Below are 18,719 nucleotides of genomic sequence, written 5' to 3' on the forward strand. Positions count from 1 at the left end.
TGAGGAGATAAGCATTATTTCCCCACCTCCACACGGGACAGAAATCATATAGTAAATATAAAATCCGTGGGAAAAACTGCAACCTGAAAAGGTAAGACTGGAAGCCACAAACTTCTAGAAACTCAAAAGAGTTTCTATTGAGAACAGTGGAAATGGACCAAATTTATCAAGAACTCCTGGGAAATTCTGAAACTTCGCTGAGGAAGCAGCATAGACCCAGAGGATCAAAACAGAGAAGATCTGAGCTCCCGAAGCAGCTGTATTGGAGGGGAGACCTTGAAATGAGTGAGAAAATTGGACCCGAGGAGGCCCCGACGGCTGTGGCGGTGGAACCCGTGGGCATCACGAGAAGGCACAGGCCTGGGCAGCTTGCTCTCTGAGCCTGGGCCCCAGGAGTTTAAGAGCTCTTCACTCATGCAGAGAGCAGGACGTGGGAGACTTGGGCCGCCAGGTGGAGAGTTCCCCTCTCTGCAAAGAGAAAAAAGAAACATGCTCCTCCACCAGGCGTGGGATTCAGCCACATCAGGTCTGGAACCCAAAAAGCAACTTTGCTAAACCCAGAGTAGAAAAGACACAGACGTAGAAGGAAAGTCCCTCTGCCAAAACTGTTCACAGCCTCACTGCCCTCCTTCCACAACACTGGCATCGAGCCTTCAACCTTCCCATCCCCGGAGGCATCGGAAGAGAAGACGGGGAGATCCGTCCATGCGGGCAGTGCTCACTGTTCATGTGAAAACCCTGCACCCAGTGAGAAGCTCACACATTTAAGAGACAAGCAGACAGAAAATGCGTTGTCAGGGAGAGAACTTCGTAGCATGCAAGCCTTGGAGAAGGAGCAAATGTTGAAAATGATTTAGTGACGGAAACAAATGAATCACGGTGTTGACTTTCCTCCAGCAAAATTGAAAATAGCATCTATTTTACAAAATGAGACAAAGGGAGAAGGCCAAAGAAGGGCTGGAGCATGCTTACATAATTTGACAGGTCAACATATCACGCAAAGCAGAAATATATAGATAACATCATCCAACTCCTGCAACAAAGCTTAAAAGATCAAAATATAAGCTGAGGATTGTTCCACATAAAACATAAAATGACCTGACATTCGTGCATAAGACATTAGCCCTGCTACTACAATCAATGCAAGTTTTTATTCTTAAGCAGGACATCTGACAGGATTTGTACACGAAAAAATTAAGTAACAAAGAAATTTGCAGATAAAAGCTGGGAGAATTTGTCAGTAGAATGCAATACTAGAAAACGCTGAAGGGTGTACTTCTGGTAGGAGTGTTATGACAGACAGACAATTGAGGACACGGGAAACAATACAGATGACACTGTGTCTAAACGAACACTGTATTAAAACAAAAACAATAACATTTTCTCGGATTTAGAATATACAGATAGAATTAAAACACACAACAATAGCGTAGAAATCAGGGAGGGTAAGAAGAGAACCAAAATATCTGACTGTGATTTCACTGCACAGAAAGAGAAGAAAATATCAACTAACATTAGAATTGTATAAATTAAGAAGGCATGTAATTTCTACGGAGCACTACAAAATGACTAAAGAACATCTTCAAAACTAGTAGGAAGAAGTAAAAAACAAAATGATGAAAAGGAAGCAATTAGGGAGTCTGCTTCAGGCTAAGAGGGAGGGAGATGTCCACAGCTGGATCAACTGCTAATTGCAACAAAAATATCTAGAAAGCAAAAGCCAGGCTGTTGTGGAGGGGAGTGAGGGCACGGAAAAGTAGCCCAGGAGGGCTGTTCCCTGGTTTAAGTTTTCTCTTTTCTCTAAAGGTGTTGACTCAAGGGCAGCCCCAGTCGCAGGATGGGCAACACCTCTGGCCAAAGGAACCAGGAGAAAGAGGCCCTGAGGCTAAGAGTAAAAGGGAGAATTGCCTGGTATTTTTCCCACTCTTTTCTCTCAAGCTTTGCCCTGAAGGCATGCCCCAGTCCTGGAGCTGAGCTACAGCACAACCAGAGCTCCAGGTGAAGCCATCACACTTCTGGCCAGAGAAATCAGGAAAAGGGGACCTCTGCGGGCCAGAGAACATGAAATAATCCCAGAACAAAGATGGCTGGTGAAGGGACTGCCTAACTGTATAGGAACCGTCACAAGTCCCAGGCTCACCCAAGAGGCACATGAAGAGGACGAACCCAAGGGCTTTGAGAGCTAAACTGACATGTAGACCACAGGTCAGGTCACAGAATAATCCTGTGATTCAGGCACGGGGCAGAGGCAGGGCAGTGTCGCAAAAACTTTCAAAGTAGAACTGAGATTAGAACCACTGGCCACAGACAGTGAACTAGAACTTGTGGTTAGACCTAACCAAGTTGATATCCTGCTAAAACAAACAAATAAACAAACAAAACCATCAGCATTCACCAGAAGACTGTAACAGGACCCTGCGCCTAGAGTCTGAAGAGCAGAACATTCCTCACGTGGAGGACACAGTCAACAAACCAGGAGAGTATGAATAATCCTCAAAAGGCCGTTGACAAGGGCCATCCTCCAGACAGCCCAGATGTAGAGATGATCACACAAAGACGTAAAGTAGCTACTACAACCTCGATCTGCCAGGCCAAAGAAAACAAACTTGAAGGGAAAGAAAAGATTGAAGTTCTCAACAGAGAAAGGAAATGTAAAAAATAACTCAATGAAAATTTTAGGAGAGAGAAATGCAATCCATGAAATAAAAATTCACTGGATCAACTCAACAACAAAATGGAGATCATGGAGGAAAGAGTGAGCTTGAAAATAGATTCATAGAAATTATCCAATCTGAAGAACAGAAGGAAAAAAAGATCAAAAAATGTGACGTGAACAGAGGGCCATCAACGTATGTGATGATATCAACATAATGCAAAGGAAAAGATCAGCACAGAAAAAAGAATTTGAAAAAATAACTACTGAAAACTCCCCCAAATCGGTGAATAACACAAATTTACAGATTCAAGAAGTGAGAAATATTAAAGACGATAAACTCAAATAAGACCATACCCAAACACTTCATAATCAAACTTCGGAAAACAAAAGATAAAAAAATGAAAGAGCTAGAGAATGTAACACATTACATAAAGGGGAACAAAGATGTCAATCACTGAGGATTTGCCCTCAGAAGTACGAAGGCGTAAGCAGGTTAGAAAGACAGCTACAGGTTAAAAATAAAAAGAGCTCTGCCGGGGGCCAGACGGTCATCCAGCCGTTTGTGTGTCTACTGGACATGTGGCCAGTCACTAATGGGGGAAAGTGGAATTTTAAGGTTCATCCTTCTCTGAGTGTAAGCACATGGGCTTCTGAACACCTCTGAGGTCTCTATCAAAACCTGGAAACTAACAAGTATAGACAATGTTCAAAGAACATGGACACTCCACACGGCTGACTCTAGGTTGGGAGGGTGGGCATTTGCAGCCTAATTGTAGTTCAAGGTTAAAAGCCATGTATAATGTGAGCACGCTCTTTTTTTACAAGGCAGAGTCATACAATCAAATCTCGGGCTGAGGTCACTGTGTACTGGTTTTCAAGCAAATCTGTTGACTCTGTGGCGTCCCAGTGGAGACAGTGAACTCTGTCTATAATATAAATGTTTATACTATGTTCTCAGAAGTTCTCTGAGGCAAATTACCTATATGTAAGTAGGTTATCTTTTATTTAAAAAACCAGCACAAATTGCATCTGATGATAAAATGGACACAAATATTCATGACAGTTTACCCTTTGTATGGCATTGATAAATGTTTTGCTGAAAACTTAGTGATGATTTAAAAAGTTTGATTGTTGATGGTAGAAAATTGCTTGGATGAATTAAGCATCCAGGATTATTCTTTGAAAACAGATGTTCCCATAATTTTTAAAGAATGACTTCATTGTCTAATTCTCAAATTCTTCTAAAAGAAGAATTGTCTAATTCTTAAGTAAAATGGGCCAATTAAAAAAAAATAAAAGGACAGGAAAAGATATAGCAGGAAAACTATAATGAAAAGAAACTCGAGTGCCTAGGTTAATATCAAATGAGTAGATTTCAGGGGAAAGATAATTAACAGGACAAGGAGGAGCGTGACATGATGCTGAAAGGATCAATTCGCCAAGAACTCATAGAAATCACACAGAAATAAATGTGTATGCAGAACTCAGAGCCTCCCAATACACAAAGCAAAAGCTGATCAAACTGAAAGAACTGATTTTAGAGCTTAAATTCTATGGCCACTGAAAGCCTGCTTGTCTCAGTTCCTGGTCCTGTTCCCTTCAGCTCACTCTCTTGGGAAAATCACCACAGATTAAGTTCAACTCTCTGCCTGCTCTTTGCCTACACCTGTCTGAATATAGCTGGAGAACAGGACACAGCCATGCTCATTAGTCTTATTTTAAATTCATGACATTCCAGTGGGTCCTGAATGCTGCCAGCAATCCAGCTCCGTCTTTTCAGCCACTCCCCGTCCCGCGCTTCCAGATCTGTGTTCTCCTCTGCTCCTCTCCCCTCACATCTATTCTGGTTTTTCCCCCTCCTCACTGATCATTCAGGCTTTATTTTTAATAGCTCTTCTGTTTTTTTTTTCCTGACTTCTAAAGTCTCAGGCTTAGTATTGGTCCTCTGTTCATCATGACCTCACCCACTGCTTTGGTAATTTCATCCAATCTCATTGTTTCAAATACAAAATATATTCATTTCTTTAGGCTAGGTAACAAGTGACCACAAATTGGGTGGCGTAAAATGACAGAAAAGTATTCTCTCCCAGTTCTGGAGGCCAGCAGTCTGAAAAGAAGGTGTCGGCAGGGCTGCGCTCCCTGAGACTCTCGGTAGAACCCTTCCTTGCCTCTCCCAGCTTCCGGTGGTGCGGGCGATCCCCAGCGTTCCTGGGCTTATAGCTACATCACTCCAATTGCCGCCTCTCCCTTCACGTGGCCTTCTCCCCTCTGTGTGTGTCTCTATCTCCCTCCTCTTAATGCACACACCAGTCATTGGATTTAGGGCCCCCTGTAGTCCTATATGACCTCCTCTTAACTCAACTAATTACTTCTGCAAAGACTCATTTAGAAATAAGTTCACATTCTGAGGTTCCATGTGTACGTGAATTCTAGGTGACATTATTCAATCCACTACGGTTCGCCCTCTGGCCTCAAAAGCTGACATCTGTCCCAAATACAAAATACATTCACCTCATCTCAATAGCCTCCATCCCAGAATTTACTCTAGATCCAAAAATCTCATCTAAATATGATCAACTCAAAGAAGAATAGAGAACCCAGAAACACCCACACATGTATAGCCAACTAATTCCCAACAAAGGGATGAAAGAAATCAATGGAGAAGGACAGTCTTTTTGGAAAATGGTGCTAGAAATAGGATTCCACATAACTTCAGTCTATACCTCACACCATATTTGAAAATTAACTGAAAATGGACCGTAGGCCTAAATGTAAAAACTAAGTTATAAAACCCTTAGAAGACAAATGTCAAAACTTGTCCAATTGTATATTCAAATCTGTGTAGTCAATTGTATGTCAATTATACCTCAGTAAAAAAGAAAAAAAATCTACCCATTTATATTGATTGATCTGTAGAGAGATAGAGGTAGATATATAAGGAGGGAGGAGTCTGTGGATTGTGCCCCAGGAAATCCAGCACAGGGCAAAAGAGGGATTGGATTACCTGTGTCCAGTGAACAGGAGATACAACAGCTCCCGCAGGACCCTTCCACCCGTGAGGGGAGAGCTGGTGCGCATCTTTCCCTTCCCACCTGGCCTTGCAAAGCTGGACAACGAGAAAGAAGTGGCACCATAGCTGCCGTTGGGGTAGGGAGCAGGTTGACATTGTGCCAGGAGCAAACCAGCTACATGAAAAATGCCCCCAAAACTTCCTTGTTCCCTTTTTGCCAGGGAAAGACCCTCTTACTCTCATGGCCAGTTTAAAGACTACATACCATCTGCAAAGGGAGCATCCACTGTCACCACGCTCACCTTTGAACTGAGGAGACAGGCCCCTGGGAGGAGTCTGGGCTGTGTGCTGGAATCCATTTCAGAATAAAACCTCTCATTTAAGGTTTGTTCAGGTGGCTCTGTGAACACCGGGATGAACTGTGACTTCCCACATCCAGGAAAGAGTGTCCATCGATGCCGATGAAAGGTGAGACATTACCAGTGGCCCTGCCTGGTCCTGAAATCAAGATTCAGAAGAGGAGAAGCCAGCAAGCAGGTGGGCATACACTCAGGTCCCTTGCCATCAAGGCTCTGATCTCTCTTATTGTTCCTGAAATTCCGACCTTGAACAAAAGCTGGATCTGAGACAGACACGGGAATTGGCCCTGTTGTGAATGACTAGGACAGAGAAACAGCCCTCGTCCTGTAAATTACTGACTATGCGGGGATGGTGTGAGTGCCCATGAGAAAAGCAATGCTACAGTGAGAGAAAAGGCCACAGACAGGGCACCATTGTGTGGAACAGAAACCTGTCTGCCTCCAGAGAGCAGGGCAGGAGGGCTTGCCTTCTGTTCAGAACATGCCCAAGCCTTTTCTCTGGAAGCCCTTCATCGATCTCCAAATTCTCAGACTAAACAGGACAGCCCTAACTCTGAAGTCCCCAGCCCCAATGCCACCAGTGCCACCTTCCCAATTCCCTTCTTCCACGTTTCCTTCTCTTTTCTTCCAAATCTCAGAATTCCACCTTCCCAAAGGACATGTGCCAATGCCCATGCCATCCCTCCCAAGGACCCCCACCCCTCCAGGCACATGGAGCAACAGTCCTTCCTCCGCCTTCCTCCCTCAGCTGGACTCTTCCATGTCCCTGAAGACTCAGCTGAAATGCCACCACCTCTCTGAGGCTTCTTCTGACCACATAGGCAGGGTCTGCTGCCCCCTCCCCTGGGTCACAAACACACTCAGTAAACCCCTCGGTTTTCCCCACGGTCGCACTGCCCACTGCTGTCTGGGAGGCTGGCCACAGGGCCTCACAGGCTGGCTGAAGAGACTGAGCACATGGAGATGCTCAGTTGGTGGACTAAACAGACAGATAAATGCTAATGGTGTCATTTGTGGGTTACCGTCATTGCTAGCGTTCTCATCAGCAATAATGTCTTAATGCACTCCTAAACCCAAAATACATAACTAGGAGGCTTACCAAGCAGGCGATCGGATGAAGGGGAAATTAGGTTCCCCGTCCTCATGCATACCTCCCCTAGCAGGAAACTCTGAGGCTTTGAGCAAAGTGCCACCAAGCCCTGAAATGAGGTCCCCAGCATCACATGCCCCTAGGAGTTTGGACCTCTCTGTTCAGAGTCTACTGTGGGAGGTAAACCTGACACCCATACTTCTGAGGACATGGAAGAGAGTGCTTGCTGCTCGGGGCAGGGAGAGAGACCCTAGGAGGTGGGTCCAGGTAAAGCCTAAGAGAACCAAAGAGGCTGAGGTCATAGGGAGACACGGTGCCTGTCAGCTGCAGCAATGGGCTCAAAGAAATGAGTGGCTTATGTCACCTGGTTAAGATAACCAGGCTGACCCCAGCAACCATGAATCATAATCAAGCCAACTGAGTTTTTTAGTGAAAAGGGATAGATTCCGTCTCCTGTCTGTCATTCCAGCAGTTGAATACTACTTTACAATTATTAAGCAATCGTAAGCCAAGTACCTTCAACAGGGGGAAAAACATCTTTCCCACTAACCACTCCAGTTTATGTCAAAATCCACAAACGGCAGATTAATCGAAAGTCTGAAAAAAATTAACTAGCATGCCACAAAATTAAGTTTTATCCTATGCAAGTGCTCTCCGCAACAATTACATGGTGGGGTGTGGGGGAGGGGCTCCTTCAGTTTTGTCAAATACGAATGACTAAATATTGAAACACAATTCTCCCCCACGTCGCTGCTGCAGATTCACTTCGCTGCTGCGAGATTTCACGAGAAGCGCGATGACAGCCTATATAAAACGTCGCTATGGAATATCCATGGAGAGTTACAGCGTAACGTTCGTTGTTCCGCGGTCTCCGGCTTGTTCAGGGACATCCTGGCGCTTGGGCGCCCCCTAGGGACTCCGCGCGGAACAGGAGCCTTTGCTCCAGCTGTGGGGGCTCGCATGGCTGTCTGAAACGGAGGAGCACCTAGGGATCGGCCTTAGACATTCTCCCTGGGCTTCTTCTGCCCGCTGCTCAGAAGATAACGGGGGTAAAAAGTGCCACGATGACCAGCCCAGCCCCGTGTATAACACTGTACTAGACAAAGGCGGACGTGCGACCTCAAGAATTTTGAAACAAAATCCGGCTCTAATTTCAGTCAAGTCTCCGTGGTTATTTCAGGAACAAATGTAACCCTGAGGGATTTGCTCTGTTTCCTTTAATTTTTCAGTGAAATCGGAGACCCTGTTCTTGGCTGTCAACGCAGAGAACATACAGCTACGAGGAAGGAGAAGGGACATCAAGGACGCTGTGGCGTACTTTAGGGTGACCAGGGCGGGTCTCCCACAGCTGAGTGCTGGACTCGGGGAGCCAACAGGGACGTGCGGGGCTGCGCAGGCCCCCTCGGTTTGTCTTTGATCTCTTCTCCTTTGCAGAGCTTCGGTTATCACTATATTTTATTTTATTTATTACTTATTTATTTGTTATGAGGAAATTGGTCTTCCCATTCTAAAAGGAGGATATATACACGCATCCACATGCATACATATGTGCATACACACAGAGAGGAGAGAGACAGTGAATGGATGTTAGCTTCACCCGCAGCTGCGTAGTGGGCTGGCCAGGGTAGTGGTCTGAGGGGGAAACGCAAGGGTGTCCTGATTCGCTGTTTCTACCGCAAACTGAGAAAGGCTCCTCCAAGACACCTATCCACCTCCTAGGGCAAGAATCCATTTTCAACAACGTCCAGGAAAGTCCCCTCCCACGGTGGTCTGACGGGTTCCCTCTGCTGATCCACAAGCTCTTCCTAAAAGAGCCTTGGGAAGCGTAATTCTCCGTTCAATCCTGGACCACTGGCGTCCTCTGTTGGTCGCCTAGGAAAGGGGCGCACAGACCCCGTTGAAAGGACTCGCACGGAGCAGGCCAGCCCGGCTCACCGCGACCTCAAGGGCGAAATTGCTCCCTCTGACTTGCACCCTAGAGCAAAGTGTTTAGATCGCACAGATGAGCGAGAATCCCAGTCTCCACTTCAACGCACCAGAGAGAACCTGGTACAGGGATGCAAGGCGGCCTGAGAAACTGAGCGTGAAAATTACCAATGTTGAGGGTCTATTCGGCTATTAATTGCGCTTCAGCGGTGCCTCCTTTATTGTTTTTATTGTTGTTTCGTTATGCATATAAACTCTATTTGAAAACGATATCAGGGAGAATACTTAAGAACAAGAACAGTCGTGACGTCAAATCTTTGACAAGCCGTTCTAAGGACCCACTCGGGGCCGGCCCACTTTGCCAACTAGGACTTGAAGTGAAACAGCAAACGTGAGCCTCCGCAGCTTTGAGAAGTGAACCTGAAAAGGGCGAAGGCCGAGTGCGCACCTGCGGATGCGCTTTCACAGGGCCCGCGGTGGGGGGTGCGAGCGGCCTGGCGGGCGCAGATAAAACCCCGAGTGCCTTGGCTCCCCAAGACCCCGACGCGAATCGGGTATTCTCATTCAGAAATGTCCCACGACTTCCCCGACTCGAGGACTGAAATTTTGGAAAGCTTTGTAAAGTACACACGGATGAGGAGCGGCGCATGCCAGTTTTCCCTACACCGGCTTGCCGCGGGGCGACCTCACCCTTGCGCGCAGAGGGAGAAGGGCGTAAGCACCAGGGTGGTCGGGGGCGCTGAGGTAGCCTGGGGCGCGGAGACTCCACGGTGGCCAAGGGGCTAGGGTAGCCAGAGGCGCCGGGGACGGCGGGGTGGCGGGAGCACCAGGCATGTGTGGGGGAAGCAGGTGCCCGACTTGCCGCGCGCTGCGCGTCCCCGCATTCGTCCCGGCTGCACAGGGCGAGGCGAGGGCCCCCGGAGCCTGGTCGGCTCTGGCCCGCCCCCGCCACCCCTCCACCCTGGCGTGCCGTTCCGGGGCGTGTCCTCGGCCACCCCGGCTTCTATATAGCAGCCGGCGCGCCCGGGCCGGCCAGATGCGAGCGCGACAGCGCGGCACTGAGGATTGGCCGCTGCCTACCCTGCTCCCGCAGCCTCGCGCCGCGCGCTGTCGCCCCGTCCCCGCGCGCCCCGGCCGGCCGAGCAGCAGGCCCCCGCGGCGGGCGCCATGCAGCGGGCGCGCCCCGCGCTCTGGGCAGCGGCGCTGACAGCGCTGGCGCTGCTCCGCGGGCCGCCGGCGGCGCGAGCCGGCGCGGGCGTGGCGGGCGCGGGCCCCGTGGTGCGCTGCGAGCCGTGCGACGCGCGTGCGCTGGCCCAGTGCCCGCCACCGCCCGCTGCGTCCGCGTGTGCCGAGCTGGTGCGCGAGCCGGGCTGCGGCTGCTGCCTGACGTGCGCGCTGCGCGAGGGCGAGCCGTGCGGCGTCTACACCGAGCGCTGCGGCGCCGGCCTCCGCTGCCAGCCGCCACCCGGCGAGCCGCGCCCGCTGCAGGCGCTGCTGGACGGCCGCGGGCTCTGCGCCAACGCCAGCGCCGCCAGCCGCCTGCGCGCCTACTTGCTTCCCGCACCGTCCGCGCCAGGTGAGCCGCCCGCGCCAGGTGCGCCGCCGCAGCACCCCAGACCCACCGCCCTTTGGCCAAGGCCGGGTATGGGACGGTGCCGCTGCGGAGACTCTGCTGCTCTCCCCGCCGCAAGGGTTTTACGTGGGGAAACTGAGGCCCTGCGAGGCAAGGGCGCTCGCCAGAGGGCCCCTCCGCAGGCGGCGCTGTATTGGCTCCATTCCCTGAGTGCAGAATGCTTGTAAATTGGAAAGCGCTTTCGGTGAAAATGGGTCGAAGATTTCCTGGGGAGGGAGCGGTGTGATACCATGGTTGGCGGCCAATGGAAAGATCCAGGACAGAGATTCTCCGACTTGTGCGCCCGCGCAGCGCGGGAACATGGGCGTGGACTGTGCGGCCCAACCTTGGGACGCGGCTTCGGTTTCCCACGATCTAGGAGCGAGCGTGTTCGTGCCAAGGACGCTGTGGGGGCCGGGGGCTCAGGGAGGCGACCAGGGAAGGTGGGCAGGCACGTTTTAGGAAATTGTACCTGTCTTTAAAAATACTAACATTTGCACGGACTTATGGTTTTCAAAGCAGTGTCACATCCCGGGGTGTGCAAAACCAGCAAGGTGGGAATCCAGTAATGGTATCTTTTACAGTGAGACAACCTGACGTTCAGAAGGAAGTGACTCACCAAGGTCCTCCGGAGGCAGGGAGGATGCTGGAGGCTGAACCGTCTTTGCCACTCCTGCGTCGTCCTCCTTGTGCACCACCCGCCCTGGTGCCTGTGTAGCCCCCAGGTGCGGGGTTGCGGGGAGTGTGGACTCATAGATTTCAGTGTCAGCAGAGAGTTGGAATAAACTCCAAGACTGTATGCCGTGTCAATCTGAAGTGGAAGGAATGAGGTCCAGTTCACAGGAGCCCCGAAGAGTAGAAAACCTAATATTTGGCAGAGTTGCTCCACTGTCTGGACCACAACCAGGCCTGCGGCTCTGTGAAGGACATCATGTTGTTCCCTTAGAAAAGAAGTCTAAATTCTGTTGGCAGCTGTTCCTCTAAATTTCGGACAGGCTTAGGCAGCCTCACTTAGTTATGAGTGAAGTTCCCACATAGCTGAAGGCTGGGAGAATTCCGCCCCCCTCCAGCCACCAGCTGAGCAGAGCAGTGGGCAAGCCCCCACCTAGGGCTAGCAAAGGAAAGTCCCCTTATAATGTCCAAACCTGCAGGTTTCCACTCCCGTTGGTGCTGTTTCCTTGCTAGGCAGGGACGGCTCCATTTATCCCAGAGAAACACCATTCCAGAATTGGTGGAAAGGCAAAATTCCAATTGCCTAAAACATACACTGTTTTATGCTAATAGACAGACTTAAAATCCTTAGATGCATTTGTGTCTCAGGGCAAAGCTATGTTGTTTGCTGTGTGTGTACTTTGTTGTTCTAATGCCTTTTTTGGACATTCGAAAAGTGATCTTTGAAGTGCTTATAAACATTGTCTCTTTTAGTTAGACTATAATGTGCATTGTGATTACTACCAGAGTAGCTCCATAGTGTAGGTTAATGTGGTTTATTATAAGATTATAGAAAGATCTAAGTGACTTCTAAAATCCACTTGGCGGGGAGGGGTATGTGAATTTAAACGACAGTCAAAAGTTAAAGTGATCTGTTGCTTAAATGGAAATGGTTTCTCTTCATGCCTAAGTCAGCAGGCATTAGAAACAAACCAAGGAAGTTTAAGAAATTACTCAGAGTTCTTAGGAAAGAAATGCAAATATGTTTATTTACGTACTCTTAGCATCTCCTTTGCCCCAGTGCTTCCCTGAAAAAGGAAAAAAAAAAAAAAAACAGTAAGATGAAAGGAAATTGAAACCAAATTCTACCAATTAAGAACTTACTCCAGCAGGCTCTGGGCTAGAGGAATTTGTGCTTCCCCAGATGCTGGACCCCTTGAGAACTTTGCAGCTCCTTTTCGCCATGGGACTGTTTCCCCGGTGAGGAAATCGAGACCCAGAGAGGAGAGGGGCCTCCCCAGACTCTCCCAGTGCACCTGTCCTGTGCCTCCAGGAGAGAGCGGAGCGTCTGCAGCAGAAGCAGTGTGTCTTTCTGCAGCACTCAACCCGCCGGGAGCCCTCCCAGAGCTAGGCATTTGCTCCTCAGAGCCTAGAGCCAGAGGCCTTGGTGAGCTTCCCAGCAGGCGGGCGGGCTGCCACTGTGACAGGCGTGTTCCCTGGAGGGTTCAGTTGGAGCGGGGCACTTGGCATCCCAGGCGTAGTAGATTCAGGACCAGATGGCAAAAGAGCCCCTCCGGGGAGGGAGGCGTCAGGGCGTGGCTTGTCAAGTGAAATGATCATTTCACAGTTACCTGGCTGTGCAGAGCCAGGCAAGAGGAAGGGGCTCCCACTGGCCCTTCTCCTGTAGCCGCCCCAATTTCATCCTGGAAGAGGAACAGAGAGAGCATTCTAGCTATACATCAGCCACCCATGTAGTCAGTACACTTGACCTCCCAGTGACACTGTGGACATCCCAACATCAATGTCAAGTCTGTCTTCATCAGCAGGTTGATTCCCCCGAGAGATCTGCAGGAGGCGCCTCCTTTGCAGGAACTGAAAGCTCTTTGGCACGAAGGGGTGCCAGCCTTGAGTGGAGCTGTGGTGCTGTCGGAGTCCCGTTTGCCCCTGTGTAGACAGGGGAGGAAGGACTCACCTGGGAAAGTGCCCCAGGATGTGCAGGGTCTGTGCAGCTCTCCTGGGTGTCCCAGACCCTGCATGGGCAGTGAGTGTTTGAGATAGAACGGCGGGACCTATAAAACACCACCAGACATGCCTGCATGAGTCTGGGGACATGCAGCAAAGGCGCTTTGTGGAGAGGAATTCAGTTTCCCCATCTGAGCCGACAGAGATCCCTCGGAGCCTTTTGCCTGCTAGCACTTTAGGCCAGCGCTGGTTAAACTTGAGTGAGCATCGGAACCCCTGCAGGGCTTGTTGACGCCCAGACTGCTGCCATCGTCCCCCAGCAGGACCGGGTGGCGCGGGGAAAGTGCCTGTCCACCAAGTCGCACACTTGGGAGACCCCATCGCAGCAGCCCTGCGCGTTTCTGAATCCCCCACGGAGCCTTCCTTGGCTCGAGTCTGCCCCCTGCTGGTGGAGGGTGAGAGGCATTCGAAAGCTGAGAGGTGAAATGCATTTCCTTCAGTGGCACCCTGCTTCCTGAAAGCACATGTCAGGTTTCATTCTTAAAAGGTGGCTTCTTCTACTAGTATTACGGAACAACACTTTATCAAGGTTTTTTTGTAACATATTTGGAATTGTTGAATAACGTTTCTGCTTAGATGTGACTTGGTCGCAGTAGTAAGATTTTAAGAAGAATGTCATTAAATATCCATAACAGTCTTTGTGTCCCTTGTGCTTTTCAAGGAAACAGCAGTGAGTCGGAGGAGGACCACAGTGCAGGGAGTGTGGACAACCAGGCCCTGCCCAGCACACACCGCATGCCGGACCCCAAATTCCACACGATCCACACCAAGATGGACGTCATCAAGAAAGGCCATGCCAAGGACAGCCAGCGCTACAAGGTCGACTACGAGTCTCAGAGCACAGACACCCAGAACTTCTCCTCCGAGTCCAAGCGCGAGACAGAATACGTGAGAGCTTTTCCTCCTGTGGATGAGGGAAGCGGGGTGGAGGGGGCGCCATAGTCACTCTTTACTCGAAAGCGCCATCGGTAAATCCAGGTGGTCCAGTGGATGCTGTGGGCAGCCTCGAGCCCCTCCTTACGTAAAGGATGTGACCCTTCCCGATCTCGGAGGTCTCCTGAGGGTCAAGAGAAATAACATCCATAAAAGCGCGTCATGTGCTCTCCAGGCCCCTGAGGTTCAGAGAAATGTGCTCATGAAGCCGCTTCATTTTGTTCCCTCGGCTTCTGCATGTCCTGGCCTCTGGGGACTCTGTCCCCAGCTCTGTGCCTTGCTCTGGGGATTTCATGAGAGTGACACGAGCCGTGGTTGGCATCCTTCTAGGAATGTCGACAACTAACTCGGCAAAAGATATTTGAGGCTAAAGGTATTTGGGGAGCACCTTGCAGGTCCCACTCGGGAGGGCTCCCTGGGTGTCCGGGATTTTATGAGGCAGAGTGAGTTCCCGAGTAAGCCGGCCTCCTCCCCAGGGACCCTGCCGCCGGGAAATGGAGGACACGCTGAACCACCTCAAGTTCCTGAACATGCTCAGCCCCAGGGGCATCCACATCCCCAACTGCGACAAGAAGGGCTTCTACAAGAAAAAGCAGGTGAGCAGCGTCCTCGCGCAGTGCTCCTTTCTCTCCCTCTGTCCCCCACGCAGAGGAAAAGCCGACTTTGCAACCCCCAGTGCTGGCCGCAGCCCCAGCTCCCGGCCCATGACAGCACCCGAGGCTGACCCAGGGCCGCTCGCTCTAAAACCCTGAAGCCTGGTGCTTCTCCCTCCTGACCCGCCGCGCAGTGCGATGCCACCCGGGCCCTCTATTAACCATAAAGGGACTCCAACATGTTGACACTTTCGTTGGCACTGCCTCATGGACTGACGTTTTGAACGATTGTAGAGAATTTCCAAGAAGCCTGACGTGAGGTCCTCAGACAGACAGTTCACCCTGAGGTCCCATGTTGGTCCCTTTCTCACCCAGGCCTTCCCGACAGTGACGAGCTGCAAGGGATCAAACCCACTGGTGGTGTAGTTGTTCTGAGCTGCCATAGATGCGCCTCCTTGGGTCACGATATGTCAGGGCAGCTTTTCATTCGGCCTTCCGACTGGACGGGTCCCACGGCCCCTGCAGGATTGGCCCTAGGACGGCGTGGCCGCCCCCAGAGTGTTTATGGTCACACCCTTGGTCAGAGGCCCCGTACTCCTCAGGGGCCACTGGTCATTGGCCTCTTTATCACGCTTGTCTTCCGCCAGTCACTGTGCAACAGTCCTTCGTTCCAGTCAGGTCTTCTGTCCCTGTGGTTCTTTCAGTCACTTGTTCCGCAGACTCTACTGGGTTGGTCCACGTGTGCGGCATGGGGTGTGCTCTGGAAGACACAGACGTGACACGGGCAGGCGGGAGGGGCGTTCACATTCCCTCATTCAGCATATAGGCCTGCGGGGCCGACAGTCCAGCGTCTACCCGAGACCCCAGGGACACAAAACTGTACCGCCTGCTGCTTTTCTGGAGAGGCCACCTGCACAGGCAGCACGCCACCACGTCGTGCACACAGGGCCCTGCCTGGCCTCTCCTGGGGCCTTCTCAGCAGAGCAGAGGCCATGCTTGGGGCCACCCTGGGTCCTGGGCACCTGCCCTCATCATCAGGAGCCCCATGGTGGGAGCCTCCCCGGGGCTCCCCCTCACTCTGTGTGCTCTGCCCGCAGTGCCGTCCTTCCAAAGGCCGGAAGCGAGGCTTCTGCTGGTGCGTGGACAAGTACGGGCAGCCCCTCCCGGGCTACGACGCCAGGGGCAAAGGCGACGTGCAGTGCTACAGCATGGAGAGCAAGTAGACCGACCCGCAGCCACGTAAGCTGGGACTGGGGCTGGGCCTCCCAGGAGGGCTGGGGTGGGAGGCAGGGGCTGCAGGCCTGTGCCTGCCCGGGGCTGGGGACCCGGGGCTGCGGCCAGCCCCTAGGACAGACACACAGGACAGAACCCTCAAGAAGGGGCAGGGAGGCCCCGACCTAGCTGAACAACGCAGGGAAGTGGGTCTGTGGGCAGGTGGTCTCAAAGATGCTTCCTTTCATTTGAAACAACTTAGAACGTGTAAACATTCATACGCACATAATATGAGGTTTTTCAAAGTTAAACTTTGATGGTTCATTTACCTTCACAGGTAAACTTTTAATCCAAAGAAACGTGTTTCTAAAGGATGTGGCTATTTTTTTCCCATATAATGTATTAGGGCTATTCTGATAGTCTTTGATTAATATAATTGTAATAAAGTTTATTTAAATCTAATACAAAAAATGACATTTTAAACCATTATTTTGAAGAATGCTATCATATTCAATATTTTTTTCTTTTAATATATCAGAGCTCTATTGGGGAAAAGAAGAAGAAATGTGTATTTCTTTTCATCTTCTCAAGACAAATTTAAGTAAACAGAAGAAATTTTCATTTTTAGTGATAAGTTTTGTTTCCTTGCAAGTTGGAAAAAAATCATTCTAATTTCAGGGTGACTCTTTGTGACAGTGAACCCTGCGAGCCCCTGACAGTGTTCTTCGCTTTGTCACAGAGTGTAGGGGGTCCCCCAGCGCCAAGCACCCCGGCGTCAACCTGATCATCCTGGGAAGGACTTGAGCTCTTTCAGTTTGGAGGGCTGTTATTTCAATATGTTTCTTTTCCTTTTTGTTTTAGTTCATGTGGAGCTGAAATACGCCTTATTTTGCACAAAAGACTGCCAACGACATGATCAGCAGCTGGCTACAGCCTCGATTTATATTTCTTTTTGTGGTGATCTGATTTTTTTTTTTTAAACCAAAGTTTAGAAAGAGCTGTTTGAAATGCCTAGGGTTCTTCTAATGGTGAACTTGAGCATCTTTCTACTTTCCAGTCATCAGTGAAACGCGGTGTGGTTTTTCCCGTTGCTTCCTATAAAAATCCTTGTAAACTGCAGCGGGACCTCACACTGTCCTGGAACTCTGCCTCTGCTTCATGCCGCAGTGACTGTGTTGCTTCTGTCGATGAACACTTCTTCCCCCGTCTCTGAAATGAGCGCAGGCTGGTCGGGGACGGGACCCCTGCACTCTGGTGTCTGGATATCCTCACGCACCACCTGGAGCTTACGTCTTTGAAGCAAGGGCCTGGTTTCCTCTACCAAGACGTTTCTTATCTTCAAGTGACCTGCATTGCTTGGGAACTAGTGGAGAGAATAAGATAGAGTCTTATTTGTAAAAAACCATGACCAAGGATGTTCTGGGGAACTCTGGGAACCTCTAAAGGCGGGTATTTCTGACCCTCATTGTCAGCAGCTCCCTGAACACACAGCCTTTCTTGGTGGCCCCGCAGGGCAGGGGGGGCGGCGGGGCAGCAAGAGTCAGTCCCTTGTTTTCAGAGGCATCACGAATAATAGCACGATTCTTCGATGACCATAGAGAATAGTGTTTTCCATTCAACAATTCAAGACCAAGTTGATTTTTGAAGGTTAGCTCCTTAAAGGTGAAGGAGATTTATTTTCATCTCTTGCCTCTGTCCTCCTTGGCACAATGTAAACATAACATCCTAATTTTATCTAGCCAAGAAAGAGGAATGGCTTGTTGGGGAGCCCAGGGAGGACCCTGGGAGCACACAGAATGCCCGTGCTTGCTGCACTGGGACGCATCCTGCTTTTCTTTCTAACTCACACATATATGCAGAGAAAACACGTTCTTCATGACCTGTTAACATTGTATACGTCATAGTCCAGATATGCTAGGACCTACACTAGATAATCCTAGATGAGATGTTAGCGATGCTAGAGAACATAACTACGGCCATGACCGAGGAAAGAGCCTGCGCAGGGCCAGTGCCCCAAGGCCAGCCCTCGAGCTTGGCGGCGTGGGTGCTGAGGGGGCCCGCACCACCGCCGGCCTCCGGGGTGGACACACACTGCGCACAGCCCTCCTGGAGAACACAAAGGGGTCTCGAGACATTCTGCCTACCTATTAGCTTTTCTTTATTTTTTTAAGTTTTTGAAGAAAAAAAGTATTTTTGAAAAGTTCGTCTTGCAATGTATTTATAAATAGTAAATAAAGTTTTTACCATAAAGAAGTCCCTCACCCCTTGTTAGTGACTGGCTCTGCATTGCAGGTTACTAATGAAATCATCCGGAGGGGGTGGGCTGTTCCAGGGGCACTAAAAGGCTTCGTAAACCAACACCTTTGCCTGCTTCCACCTCCCGCAAGAGAACCCGAGGAGACAGCCCGGAGGCCTCCACTGGCCCCGTGGAGGCGCTGGGTCATGTCTGCTGTGAGCCTTGAGTTCCAGGAGTTCAGGTGTTGACCCCGGTCCCATCACAGGAGTGGGCAGGTGGGAGCAGATCAGTAGACGCACCTCGTGACTGGCCCTCTTTTCCTTTAGGTTTTGTCCCCCGTTGTCCTATCTGTCACCACTCAGGGAAGGCTTCGTGTCCGAGGGGGACAGGTGTGAAACACGTGCAGGAGGATTCAGCGC

The 18,719-nt window shown here is 50.4% G+C and overlaps 1 protein-coding gene across 1 annotated transcript; it reads left to right on the forward strand.

Moving 5' to 3' along the window:
- Nucleotides 1-10,091: 10,091 nt before the first annotated feature.
- IGFBP3 (insulin like growth factor binding protein 3) lies at nt 10,092-18,317 on the forward strand. Its single transcript, XM_044778169.2, has 5 exons — nt 10,092-10,617; nt 13,988-14,214; nt 14,736-14,855; nt 15,950-16,091; nt 16,926-18,317. The coding sequence occupies exons 1-4, from the start codon at nt 10,209-10,211 to the stop codon at nt 16,073-16,075; spliced, it is 882 nt and encodes a 293-aa protein (XP_044634104.2). The 5' UTR covers nt 10,092-10,208; the 3' UTR covers nt 16,076-16,091; nt 16,926-18,317.
- The last annotated feature ends 402 nt before the right edge of the window (nt 18,318-18,719 follow it).

This window comes from Equus asinus, chromosome 1, assembly GCF_041296235.1.
Source record: "Equus asinus isolate D_3611 breed Donkey chromosome 1, EquAss-T2T_v2, whole genome shotgun sequence".
Lineage (NCBI taxonomy): Eukaryota > Metazoa > Chordata > Mammalia > Perissodactyla > Equidae > Equus > Equus asinus.